This window comes from Anneissia japonica, unplaced genomic scaffold (genome assembly GCF_011630105.1).
Source record: "Anneissia japonica isolate Jap-2015-1 unplaced genomic scaffold, ASM1163010v1 scaffold967_len435762_cov181, whole genome shotgun sequence".
In the NCBI taxonomy this organism is placed as follows: Eukaryota; Metazoa; Echinodermata; class Crinoidea; order Comatulida; family Comatulidae; genus Anneissia; species Anneissia japonica.
Window position 1 is genome coordinate 12653 of NW_022711026.1, and position 13614 is coordinate 26266.

At 36.0% G+C, this 13614-nt stretch overlaps 2 protein-coding genes across 2 annotated transcripts; one reads left to right on the plus strand and one right to left on the minus strand.

The window, feature by feature from the left end:
* Window positions 1–307: 307 nt before the first annotated feature.
* On the plus strand, window positions 308–8819 carry LOC117107244 (26S proteasome regulatory subunit 4). Its single transcript, XM_033248865.1, has 10 exons — window positions 308–387; window positions 1973–2041; window positions 2594–2687; window positions 2827–2951; window positions 3434–3619; window positions 4617–4931; window positions 5406–5506; window positions 6075–6226; window positions 6590–6744; window positions 8305–8819. Exons 1-10 carry the CDS (start codon window positions 385–387, stop codon window positions 8437–8439), a joined length of 1335 nt encoding a protein of 444 aa, XP_033104756.1. The 5' UTR covers window positions 308–384; the 3' UTR covers window positions 8440–8819.
* Window positions 8820–9155: 336 nt separating this feature from the next.
* LOC117107218 (WD repeat-containing protein 25-like) lies at window positions 9156–12779 on the minus strand. Its single transcript, XM_033248824.1, has 5 exons — window positions 12646–12779; window positions 10869–11848; window positions 10615–10657; window positions 10217–10357; window positions 9156–9544 (listed from the first exon to the last, which is right to left on the minus strand). The coding sequence occupies exons 2-5, from the start codon at window positions 11837–11839 to the stop codon at window positions 9320–9322; spliced, it is 1380 nt and encodes a 459-aa protein (XP_033104715.1). The 5' UTR covers window positions 11840–11848; window positions 12646–12779; the 3' UTR covers window positions 9156–9319.
* Between the last annotated feature and the right edge of the window lie 835 nt (window positions 12780–13614).

Below are 13614 nucleotides of genomic sequence, written 5' to 3' on the forward strand. Positions count from 1 at the left end.
TGAGAGTTTTGCTGACGAACTTCAAAACACACAAATGAATGGTCAGGGAGAACGTTCTGATTGGCTGAAAGTTCAAGTAGTCTCTCTAGGCAGCAGCAGCCGGGGCCTAGCCTAAATATAACAATGGAGGAGGGCTATCTGTCTGAATGACACAAATAGCTATCGTAAAATACCACTGCTGTGTACTATAATCAAACTTTTTGAGAAAACGAATTGCCATACACACAACAATCAGCAAATTCGACCAGAGATATTACAGGAATTGGGATTTCTTTTGGCAGGCCAGCCCTCTATCGGTACGCCGAGTGGCTAGCGGAGTAAAGAAATTCCAACAAACAATGAGCGAAATCCGATTCATGATACTCTGAAAAGAGAGGACTGAAAATGGTAAGAACTTTAATGTTAATTTCATCATTAATTAATGTCATAATTTTATATTGGTTGAAGGATATACAATGTACATATATGTATTAACAACACGTTTCACATCTTTGTCTTTTGGACGTATTTTTGTATAATAATCTTAATACTTGTTTTGTACCATCGACGTGACAAAGCACAAAACAAACATCGTCAGTTCAGGGGCAGACAGAGCAAGCCCCAGGCCAGGGATCGGAAGGGAAAGCAGGCTAGGCCTACAGCCTAAGCCTAGCCTGTACAGTAACTAGGGCTAGGTTCTTCTTTCTAGGGCTAAGGGTTTGCATATGCTTAGAATAAAATATATGCATGTTTTTACATTTAGTATTATAACTGTTTTTAATTTTTTTTTCGTTTCGTTTTTGGCCCTTTGTTTTTTTTTTGTTTTTTGTTTTTTTTTTTCATTTTTTTGTTTGCCAATGTGACTGGTCGGCTGGCTGGGGGGTTTGTGTGTAATAAAACATTAATAAGTAAAATTAGTAAAACCAATTTGATTTTAAATAGACAGATGACTATAAACAATAAATTTAAATGTGTTAGGCCTATGTTATTATACAGTATTTACTATGGTTTTGTAATTTATATATTTTTATTTTTGTACTATTTGTTAAACTTATATATAATAAATAGTTTAATTAAATAATTTAACAAAATAGTACGCATAACGAATGAGTTAATTGAAATACGCCGCAATTAACGCACTACATTCACTGAGAGACGCGCTTGGCGTTTCATTTAAATGACCGGCGGCTCAACCGGTCATATGCCTTTGGGTGGCATGGTAATGAATCTTAATTTACTAGAATAAGGCTTATAGTTTATATGGAAAGTGTTTATCTTACCATGGAGGTACATGATCTTACCAACCAATTCAATTTTGCCAATTAAAGTTAGGGTTGTAGTTTGGTTGTAAAACTTATAAAGTAAGGCTCCAGAGGAAAAAAACAAATTTGAATTTGATTGACATGTAGGTACGTGACAACAAATTTCAAATTCAAGCAATTCCTTTGCAGCTGGTATCATTTGAAAGAGTGTTATTATAGAAATAAATTGATACCAAGATCATTGTCATCCGTTAAATATCAGTTACAGAATTTAAGAGATTATTAATTATGCCTAATTTTGGCTCTTCAAATCCTTTGTAAACAATGGAGAAGTATGTGACCTTGTTGTACAAATCTGATTTTTCTTTAGACACCAAAACAAAAGCATAGGCCTATTTGACAAAAAACTTGGGAATGGTTAATGAGATACAGATTTTTAAATATGTAGAAACTGGGGGAAAGGGCCGTAACAACCCCCTTTGTGACAAGTACAGTGTGGTCCCCAGCCACAGTGCTTATTGGTTTTGGACACTGCAAAAAATGAACAATTTTTGATTGCATCTATTTTGTTTATATACAATGTGTTCTGCATAATCTGTATACCACTCTCAAATTGCTGGATAATGTATAACACAGTGATGTCACTATTACGTAAATGAAATTATTTATTAGGAGCATCATGCTTAGATTTATTGAAGTCTTTTTATATAACTTGTATATCTATATTTCAGGGTCAGAATCAATCAGGTCTCCCTAACAGTGGAGGACAGGGACAAGGTGGTGACAAAAAGGATGACAAGGTACAATATGGAGTCTTAATGATGCTTACCATACACACCTGTGTCATCTATTATGCTATTAAATTGTAGATGGTACTACACTATATTATAAATGGTGCAAATTGTCAGGGGTCCCAAGTCTCCTGAAAGTCGCGGGAGTCTGCCGGAAATTGGGTCGGCCTCTTGCATTCTCACAAGCAAGCAAGAATCTCTGGGAAAGTAACCCATCTCCCTCAAATTCATTATATTTGCATTTTTTTACTACTTTAATATCAATTGTCTCATGGAATTCAGTGCCAATGGGTAATCACCATGCACAGCAAAATGAAATTAAATTTGTTAAGAACGTTTGTTTAACCAGGTCTCCCCGAATGGATGTCTTTCAACTTGGGACCCCTGAATTGTCATTTTTGCGTGCCCAACATCTGATGATAGTGAGTCTATTTAATGATTGATAAAAGAGTTGACTCATTTTTAATTACATAGCATTCAATTTTTTATTATTCCATTAGCCCATTCAGTATGCGTATATTGAATTTTGTTAAATGATTTTTAATTCTTTAATATTTATAGGACAAGAAGAAAAAGTATGAACCACCAGTTCCCACACGAGTAGGGAAGAAAAGGAAAGTGAAGGGTCCAGATGCAGCGAATAAATTACCTCAAGGTATCTTGACAAAATTCACCTTCATTTTAATAATGAAAATCTACAAAACGAAACAAGGGGATGCAGTCTTATTAAGTAGAATTATTTATTAATCATTCTCAAGATAATCAATGAGTTTCTTTTATCTTTTGCTCTTAAGTTACCCCTCATACAAGATGTAGACTTCGACTTCTCAAGATGGAACGAATCAAAGATTATTTACTGATGGAAGAAGAGTTTATTCGTAACCAAGAGCGACTTAAACCACAAGATGAAAAGGATGAGGTTAGTTTTGTTTTTATTGTTATTAAATATGGTCCAGTATGTAAATAACAAATAATACTCTTTAACACTCTCCCTGAGAGAGTACACAATAAAATGAAAGAGTACATATTATGCCTGCACTGTCAATCCCCCCCCCCCCATTTTAATGCATATACTCTGTACTCTTGTGAAAATTGTAAAAATTATGGCAGGTTATGCAGTCCTCAATGCTTTTGTATCCATTGTTTTATTTATTCACCATACCACCAATTTGGCATTATTAAGATTGCACATTCTTGTGAAAATTGTAAAAATTATGGCAGGTTATGCAGTCCTCAATGCTTTTGTATCCATTGTTTTATTTATTCACCATACCACCAATTTGGCATTATTAAGATTGCACATTCTGAAGAAGTCAACTGTGTAGATAAAGGTGTTAAAATTTTATGTTAGATTAGTAGCTGTCCTTAAAATTATGCGAATGATGGATTGTATTTCTGCAGGAAGAGAGGTCAAAGGTTGATGACCTGCGAGGAACACCAATGTCTGTGGGTAATTTGGAAGAAATCATTGATGATAACCACGCTATCGTTTCCACATCTGTTGGCTCAGAACACTATGTCAGTATATTATCATTTGTTGACAAAGATTCTCTTGAACCAGGCTGCACTGTCCTCCTTAATCATAAGGTATGTTGCATGCTCAGTGTATTTGCGATATTTGATAATTTCATTCTTATATTTCACCATGGTGTCTAAAGCTGTGCACTAACTGCATTGTACCAAGGTTGTATGAGCGTCGCACGACGGCTGCAGTAAGTGCCCGGCTTAAGGGCCCTGGTAGAGGTCAGCTCAGGGTCGCAGCCTCTGAAGCATTTGTGGCAAAGACAAGCCAAACCAGTCACTCGTCACAAATCCTGTTTTGGAGATTATGGCCAAAACATGCTGGAATTTCAAAATTTTGGAAATCTATTTTATTGCACTAAACAAACCTTTATATATCTATACATCATGCTATGCTGTTATTTTCCTCATTTTCAATGTTAAAACAACAATTTTTAATGATTTGGTGATGGTTTCTGCCTAAGAAATGCCTGAAATCGTAAACTTTGAAGGCTGATTTCTCAAATATTGTTCTTTAAACAGCTGTATGTATAAACTCGTGTAACTTCATTACGAAGTGTCGGATTTAAATGATTCTTTTACAATTTTATAGCTCTCATTTTACTGTTAAACCATGTATTAATAACTAAAAATTGATTTTTCCGACGAGTGACTGGTTTGGCTTGTCTTTGCCACATTTGCAGATGTTCAGCTTTGATCAAATTAATGTATGTTTGGATATTCTTTAAAATGGTAAATTTGTTGGTAATGATGTCAGTGTTTTCTGGCCATCTAGAGTAACCTTAACAGTATTAATAGAATCTGTACCTCAGCCCTAACGATGGTGGTTCTTGAAATGCTCTGGAATCCCATCTGTATTTCACTCAGACTCCCAGGGACCCTGTATTCAAGTGCCACAGCATTCAGCTCTGAACTATGTAGCTATAATTTTGATATGTACATTATGAAACAGCTACCACCTTTTAAATTCAACATAATTTTTTTCAAAGATCTCCATAGTTTTTTGCACACACATTTTAAAGGGACAATAGAGCTTAAATCTTAAATATTGTTGCCATCGTAGGTGCATGCTGTCGTCGGTGTACTAAGTGACGACACAGACCCTATGGTATCAGTAATGAAGCTGGAGAAAGCACCTCAAGAGTCCTATGCTGATGTCGGTGGACTGGATTCACAGATTACAGAAATCAAGGAGTCTGTCGAGTTACCTTTAACGCATCCAGAGTATTACGAGGAAATGGGTATCAAGCCACCCAAAGGGGTCATACTGTTTGGTGCACCGGGCACGGGCAAAACCCTACTGGCAAAGGCTGTAGCCAATCAAACATCAGCAACTTTCCTGAGAGTGGTTGGATCAGAACTTATACAGAAGTACTTGGTAAGAACAATATTATTTGGACTTGGACAGATGATTTATGATTAAGATAATATGTTGAAAATAATGACTTGATTTGATCATAATTTTGCTTTATGGAATGATCTCTGATTGATTACCTTTTTTGTATAAATTTAAAAATAATTATAAATAATATTGTAATCGAATAAATTATAATTTGCTAGCTGTAACCCATCTTACTGACAGGAGACTCAGGATAGCTCAGTGGCAAAGGCAAGGGGGGGGGGGCAGGGGAAAGCAAGGGGGTTGGAGGGAAGTTAATGTTGAGATGTCTGCCCACTCCCCTTTAGAAAAATACCTTAGACTTAGACTTACTAATATATAAATAGCACTACTGTACAAAATAATGTTAGTTTTTCTAATTAAGAAATGTTTTTAGTGTATAAATGTACATATAATTTAGTTTTTTTCCAAAAGTTTCCAGTCATGAAATAAATGTTGCTTTTTCCTCCAAAGGGTGATGGACCCAAGCTTGTTCGTGAATTGTTCAGAGTTGCAGAGGAACATGCTCCCTCCATAGTGTTTATAGATGAAATTGATGCTATTGGTACAAAAAGGTAAGAGTTCACAATCAGACATCAGCTTTTGTAATCATTATGTAATATGCCTGTTAATGTAATTTTAATGTTTATAACAAAATAAATGATATGATTTACGCCAATAAAAATCATTGTGTTGCCCAGGCACAGTGACGATTTGAAATGAGGTTCGGTGAAAATGTTTAATTACTTCATAAGGCTAGGCCAAATTGTCGGGTTCTCATTGCTAATCATTACTATCCCTATGCACTTTTGCTATTCCAATAGTAAGTAACCCCCCCCCCCCCCACTTCACCCACCCTCTCGAGTTTAACGATTTTGAGTTGATGTGGGTTAGGCAACAAACCATGTTTTTGTCCATGAGACAATGTTAGAATTTTAATATATGTTGTATCTGCTGCCTTAACCTATCTATACAAATTATTATGGTTATTGAAATATCTTGTATATATTTGGCTTATAGATAATTTCTTAATCCTTGTAAGTGGAATTTTTACTCCAGTTTCTGTGGAATAAAGAAATGAGTTGCAAATAAATACTTATTTTCAAACACTGATTACACTTTTTTTCTGCCTGTGTCATGTAGATATGAATCCAACTCTGGTGGTGAACGTGAAATCCAGCGCACCATGTTGGAGCTCCTGAATCAGCTGGATGGCTTTGACTCCAAGGGTGATGTCAAAGTTATCATGGCAACCAACAGGATTGAGACGCTGGATCCTGCTCTCATTAGGCCAGGTAAAGCTGGTTTGCACTAGGCGAATTTATTCGCGCAAATCAAAGGCATCGGTTCGTTTCCTTAGCTCTTGATTGGTTGCGCACATTTTTTTGAACTACCAATTTCGGTATATTTACACTTAAAAAAGGTGCAGTATGCAGTGCTGAAGCACAGTATACAGCAAAGTACATTACTCTAGCTTTGCTGCAAGGCAATTGTTAATGTATTGTAGCTGTTAGTTTGATAGGTTATTTAGGTACGCTTATGGGTTTTTTTGTACAGTATTCAGTAGATAAATCAGATCTTGGAACAGTGAAAGTTATATCCTTTTTTTTTTCATTTTGCTTTTTTTTTAAATCTCATCCCAATCTGGTCTTTTGTAGGACGAATTGACAGAAAGATAGAATTTCCACTGCCAGATGAGAAAACAAAACGACGCATTTTCAACATCCACACAAGCAGAATGACACTTGCAGATGATGTGAACTTAGATGAGTATATCCTGGCCAAAGATGATTTGTCAGGAGCAGATATTAAGGTAATACCGTAAAACCTTGAACAGAAGCCCAATGGGCTTAATCTCAAGAAGCCCATTTCGAATTGAAGCCCTCTCTTTAGTTTGTAAAAGTAGCCTCGAAATAAAAGCCCATGGGCTAGTACAGTACATACATTGTACAAGAATTTCAAACAAAATAAATTGAAGACGCGCTTGGTTTATACAGTCGTTTAGGTGATTTAATGCTGATTTGTATACTCCATGATACAGACTGATGTTCCAGTGGCCCCATTTGTTTTGTAATAGTAAGTCCCAAAATTTACAGCATTCATCTTGAAAAGAAGCCTTTCTCTTTACTTTGCAAAAGTAGCCTTGAAAAGAATACCATCTCAAAAAGAAGCCCATCCAAAGGTTGCAGAAAGAAGAAAAAAAGAAGCCCAGGGCTTATATATGAGGTTTTACAAAAGACATCAAGAGCTCTGTAGCTTAGCCACAGTTTTGCATCAAAGCTGTTTCATTGGATTACCAGAAATGTAGAAGTACTATGTCTTTAAATTATATTTTAGATTGGAATTTAAAGCCCCATTCCCGGCAAAATTTCAGTTTTTAAGAAAAATCTAATTTTTGTATAATGTTATAAAGATTTATAAATATAATACGGAATTGCTAGTTTAACTGAATTTAGACATTCCTAAGAATGAAAAAAATGTAAAATATGACTGAAATTTGATTTTTTGTTCCACACAAAAAATAAATGCGGATGAGTTTTTCATGTTTGATTTTGCGATAGGTCGTGAGAAGAAATATTGTAGGCGCCGAAAACATTAGCCTATCCAACACTGCTAGGCTAGGCCTAGCCTTACCTCGATTTAGGTTCTGTTATCAAACATATAAACGGCCGACATGATATTTTCCGTTGCTAGTATTGACACTTGTGAAATATAATATTTCATAGGAATTATTTCAAATTTGTTAAAAAACCGATTCTGACTGAGATTTTGACACTTAAACAAACATATCTCAGCCTAACCGAACGACCGCATTGTGCGAGATGCGAAGTACAAAAACTAATCTAATTAGAGAGGGCGCACTTTATTGACTGTATTAAGTATACATAAAAGCGAGAATATTCCAGTGTGGATGCGATCTAAAACCTCTGAATTTGCCTAGTAATGATGAATTCGTCGAGAAAATGGTAATATTTTATGAGAAATAGTCTGTATTTCTCTTTTTTTTAAATTCTTTTGCGTAAAACTAAAATTCATGCCAATATTTTTCCATGATTTATAATAATTGGAGTAATGCAAATGCATACTTTCTAAAAAAAGTCAGTTTTTGCCGGGAATGGGGGCTTTAATAATGTCTGATTTCCATAACAATAGTACACTTTACTTACAGTGTTTTGACTGCAATCGTTGCACTGCGTAGCTGCCCCTAATGCTGTTAAGAAGGCTCCCTGATTCAACTGACGAATCTGAATCATTAAAAGCCATGTTGCGATTTTATGGAACAGGCTTAGCAAGAATTAAACTAAAAACGCAAGTTATTAAAAGATTGTTACATTGAACATTATGTTCTTAATCGTTGATTTGTTTCTTTCAGGCAATTTGTACAGAAGCAGGCTTAATGGCATTAAGGGAAAGGAGAATGAGGGTGAACAATGAAGATTTCAGAAAGTCAAAAGAGAATGTTTTATACCGGAAGACAGAGGGAACACCAGAAGGACTTTACTTGTAATTAGGTCTTGCTCAATGGGTTTTTGAATGTTAAATTAAATACAAGCACAGTAGAAACCCAGTCACTTAAATTAAACAAGTTTGTACATGTCAGGCCCATAATTAGGGGGTTTTATGGTTAGGTCAACAACCCTTTTCAAGCAAAAACCCCCCTGGTAAAGCTGAACCACCCCTCCCTGCCTTGCATGAAATACCATCAAAATAATAAAATTCACCATTTACATAAATGCTTCAACTCCAGAGGGGTTCCCCTCATAAACCCCCTTTAAGGAATTTTTTCATGGGCCAGAATGTCAAACCATTATGTAGTCCATATTTGTACTAATTATAAGCAATTTCATTAAAGAATTGTGGATATATGCTAATAAAGGTATTACTTTGCCTAGTCTGTAAAAGTGATTTTGTTTTTATCACAAACAAGCCTGTTAACAACTATGTCAGGAATCATGTTACATCAATGTGGAATGATGTGAACATGAAGCTATTATAAGCGCCTCTTTACAGCGGACCACGTCCATACGCAATTCACTACAATGACGCTGCGAGTTACAAGTTATTCTCCAACCTTTACATTTATCTAGAAAAGAAATTTACCCTCGTCTCCGGAGGAGGAGGCGATACAAGAGGCGTAGCATGCGTCTGTGTGTATGCGTCTACGTGCATGCGTCTGTGTGTGTCTGTGTCAATAAACAGAAATATAAAAACCTGAGGATTTTTAAAAAATTATATTTATTGCATATCAGATCCATACTCCAAGAGTTGTAGCTTAGACAAGGCCTGGCTTTTCAAGCCATTCATCCTATTAGTAGTCGTTATAATCATAGTTGCTGTCCAAAATATGGCTGGACCAGCCTCTGTTGTTTTCCCAGCATGCAGTGTATTCACTGCCAAACACTTACACTGCCCTCCCATGAACATGTGACCATTACCCCAGGTAGCACAGGGTGATATGCCACATCAGTGCATATATTATCCCCATCACATTTAAGTTTCTTTATCAGTTTTGAGGTTTTGTAACTATAAAAATATACACAGCCATCAGAGCTTCCACTTGTGATTATGTTCCCATCGGGTGAATAATCAAATCCGATTGGGTATCCTTCAATCTAGGAAACAAAAAGCAATGAAAACTCTCGTAAAAACACTGAGTGTGCTTAAAATATACATGTAATAAATGTTTATGGGAAGTAGAATATTTTTATGAGGTGTTCCATTTAATGAGGTGTATCTGGGTTGAATGGAAAATAAAAGGGTGAAAAATAAATGGAAAGACCAACTGCCATAGCCCAGGAAAGATCAAATAGCGCTTGCTAATAGTAAAGGCCTTCCAAACAACACGATCAAAATCCACAGATATCGATGAAATTACAAAATTTGAAAGAATAAGGAACATACAGGACGATAAATTTTGAAACAGGATATAATTTCTGAAACGTGATGATTTTATCTCATTTTATGAATCATCAAAAACATTAACTGCTCATATCATATACCACCTATTTTTGTCACTTGTTAAGTAGATTTGTACACTCAGATTGTCTGTGATTGTGTGTTCAAAACATAAAAGATGACATGGCAAGAAAACATTCATATTTAAATGTACATAAATAATCAGAAATGCATGTCACCTTCAATAAGCTATATCTGTATTTAACTCGCTAACAGCAATAGATTACCACTTACTGGTTGGAACAAATTTAGGTATTGTAATGTTATTCTTTAACAAACTACAAACATTTAAACTTGTAATACAATAGTATTTGTATTCACATATTTACCTTGTGGCCTTCAAATCGTTTGAATTTGTTGAGTTTGTACGGTCGTTTACAGGAGAACATTGCGATATAATTACCATTGGACTGTGCAAGGAACACATTTTCCTTTGGGTGGACTTTTAAACATGGACAAGTGTATTTTTCCTATAGTGTAGAAAAATGGAATTATCAACTAAATAAATAATTCATTTTACATTAATAGCATATACACTGTTTATCACTATCTTAAAGCCAGACACTCACTACCGTCAGTGGTCGTCATCTGACGAGATGACAGACATGTGTTGGCTTGGTGTGGGCCTATTTTTATATTTTTTATGGTTTGACTGCCCGACGAGCTCTGTCCGACAGGTGGTGGGGGGGCTTGACCTGTCCGGTGGGAGGGGGTATAAGGCCCCTGCCCCACCGCTGGTGCCGTCACTGGAAGCACTATGGATGGAATGACTGAAAAGATGAATCAGTGTTCCGGTTCATAAATGCTTTATATTATTATAAATTTAAAAATTATTTTTGAAAACTTTAAATTTTCATGGCAGTGTATGTGTGTTAACTATCCAGAATTAATATTTTTAAAGTTATAATTTTCTTTGAAATTGACAACAGAATGCAGTGGTTTGGTTTTGCGAAACAAGGTATCAAAAAAGTTGTGCTTTGCTATGGTGTACCTGTCTCTACATCATGGAGTTGAACAGAATGGTCAAATCCACCGCTAAGAATTTGACGTCCACATTTGCTCCACTGTGCGTCCTTCACTCCATTCTGATGCGACGTAATGGACGCGACACATGTATTAATATCCACACAATCCCAAATTTTGACGGTTTTATCAAATGACGCACTCAGGAATAGATGACTGTACCTCGGAATATTCCACCTTGTGTGGGTTACTGCCGCCGAATGCGCATCACTGAAGGTAATGTATTTAGTCTTTGGCAACTGTGAAGGCGTATTCTCAAGATTTGCAGCAATAAGTGTTGGGGTTGTAAACATATTAGGTATGAATGGTTTGCTTGCAGAATCTTTATCTTTTTCTTCAGGCACAAATGTTGTCTTTTTTTTCTTTGGAACATAAGGTTGAATATCATCAGTAAAGGCTGAATGCCTATTTTCACATTTCTCAAATGTTTTTTCATTAGATCTGTTCCACTCTTGATGTCTTTTTGCCTTTCTTCTGGTGGCTACATTGTTCTGGTTTCGACAAGTATAACTTTCTGGTACATTTACAATACTACATTCATTTCTTGATACCTCGCTGCAATATATACCTCTGGGCATTCCTGTATTTTCTGAGGATGATGTTGAAAATGGTTGTTGGTTTCCTGAGCGAGACATATTAATGTGACACTTTTGACTTGTAGATGAAAAATCATTTTCTAGTGTTCCTATTTCCCTGTCTATTTCAGTTGATGTGAGTGAAAAGAAATCCACACTTTCAAAACTTTTATTCTTCTGATCGTTGTCCGCAGTCAATTTTTCTAATTCTGTTGATTTCGGATGGCCACTACATGAATCACGACTTGACTCTTCAGTTGAATTACAGCTCTTTGATTGAGGGTAGTCACTACACGGATCATGACTTGTATCTTCAGTTGAGTCTCCGCTTTCATAGCCTTGTAGAATATCCATTGCTTTAGCCTGTGTGTGAAAAACATTCACTCTTTTTATTATAGCATGTCATGGCAGATCCGATTCTACCTCTTTAGCTGTGAATTTGGTATCTTATTATTATTTGGTGTCTGGGGTTTAAAATACACATTGGATACAGTGCAATTTATTGAATAGGGGGTACAGCTGCAGAGGAATATCAACAGGGCTGATTGCTGGGGCAGATGAAGGGGGGTGCAAACGGTGCGATCGCATCCCCCTAAATGGTATTAAGAAAAAAAAATTGTTGTATTAAGAAAAAAAAATTGTTGTATTGTACTTTGTTGATATATTATTCTCATCATTAAAAATATAGTACAGGTATGATTTTAAAAGTATGAGAGTGCACCAAAATGTTCGCACCTCAGCTCCGACCATGGTGGGGATGAGGTGGTGGGGATGAGGTGGTGGGGATGAGGTGGTGTGGATTCTCACGCACCCAATACTACCAAATCCTGCATCCGCCCCAGATTGTGATGGGGTGGGGGTAGGATTGATGATTAAAATGGACCACCAGCTGGCAAAATAAATGAGGTAATATGGAGTGATTTTTGGAACCTAGAATAATAAGGTGAGGAAGGTACAATCGATTTTTACCTTCCCTGCCCTTAAATGAATTTATCTAGGCCTAGGCTAGGCCAGGTGGCAGGTAAATCCCGGTAGGTAGCAGCAGCAGCACTGCAATAATACGGATTCCCAATAATACCTAGCCTAGCCTAGGCCTAGCTTAATTAAGCCATGTGTACTCCATTTGATTTTAACATTACCGAGATAAAAATAGTGCATACTTAGATGAAGATGCATAATTTTGTTAACACACTCTAATTATGATTACTCAACCTGCTTACGTTCAAACACTAATAAAATTATGTCTGAATACTTTCCTCTTTCAATTAATTTTATGTTTACACTGCGCGATGCTGTCTCGCTCCAGTGCACAACTTATGACCTTTAACTTAAATGGGCTATTGTACGTTAAACAGAGGTGAGGGGTAGGGAGAAAGTGGGATGAAAATTTTTTTTTTTTCGTATTTATTCTAGTAAACGGCCCCTTAGCGTTTATTGTTGGGAAGGGTTTTTGAAGTGGCGTTTAATTATGTTTGCTGTAAAATGGATACGTATACTCAAATAACAAACTCCCACCACCCCCTTAATTTCAATGTAAATGGAACTACAAGTATAATTTACAATTTACATCATAATTACCCTCAAAATGTGTATTATTGAGTGATCGATCATAAAGACTTATTGATCCCAACCAGGTTATAAAAATGTAGGCCTCATTCTGCTGTAGTAGAAAAAATGTGTTGAGAATGATTTTGCCTCTGTTTTGCTCACAGTTTAGCCGCGGCGACGTTTATTCGGGGAAAAATAAATTCCACGGGTGTTTATTCGAAGGAGGCGTTACTTCTGTAATAGTGTATTTGCTTGGGCCTACTGCTTCATCTCATCTTCTTGGAATAAAAAAAAACCCATAAATGTTCTACTTAGTCGTCATATGTGTGATAATTAATCGATAAGTCTAGTAGTTTCAATTATCATTAATTGTGACAAATTTTGTCACACAACCAGATGCAACGTAAATAAACAGGGTCCTGAATGCATTAAATGTTTGCATTGACCTGACGGTGACCTCATATTTTCTAATTATAACTTTGTCAAACCTAAATTATTTTCTATAATGTAGGTCTATATATAACTAGGGCTCATTAATTTCATTTCCCTTCTGTGTGAAAAAATTTGCATTGATATTGAAT

Bases quoted from the DNA above. Each gene is read 5' to 3' on its own strand.
- LOC117107218 (XM_033248824.1), bottom strand. From the start codon at position 11,839: ATGGATATTCTACAAGGCTATGAAAGCGGAGACTCAACTGAAGATACA. The intron at 10,658-10,868 runs GCAAAGCACAAC...TCATCTTTTCAG, and splicing joins GTAGAGACAGGTACACCATA to TCATTCCATCCATAGTGCTT. The intron at 10,358-10,614 runs GCAGGGGCCTTA...TCTACACTATAG, and splicing joins GTGACGGCACCAGCGGTGGG to GAAAAATACACTTGTCCATG.
- LOC117107244 (XM_033248865.1), top strand. The intron at 2,688-2,826 runs GTATCTTGACAA...TTTGCTCTTAAG, and splicing joins AGCGAATAAATTACCTCAAG to TTACCCCTCATACAAGATGT. The intron at 6,227-6,589 runs GTAAAGCTGGTT...GGTCTTTTGTAG, and splicing joins TCCTGCTCTCATTAGGCCAG to GACGAATTGACAGAAAGATA.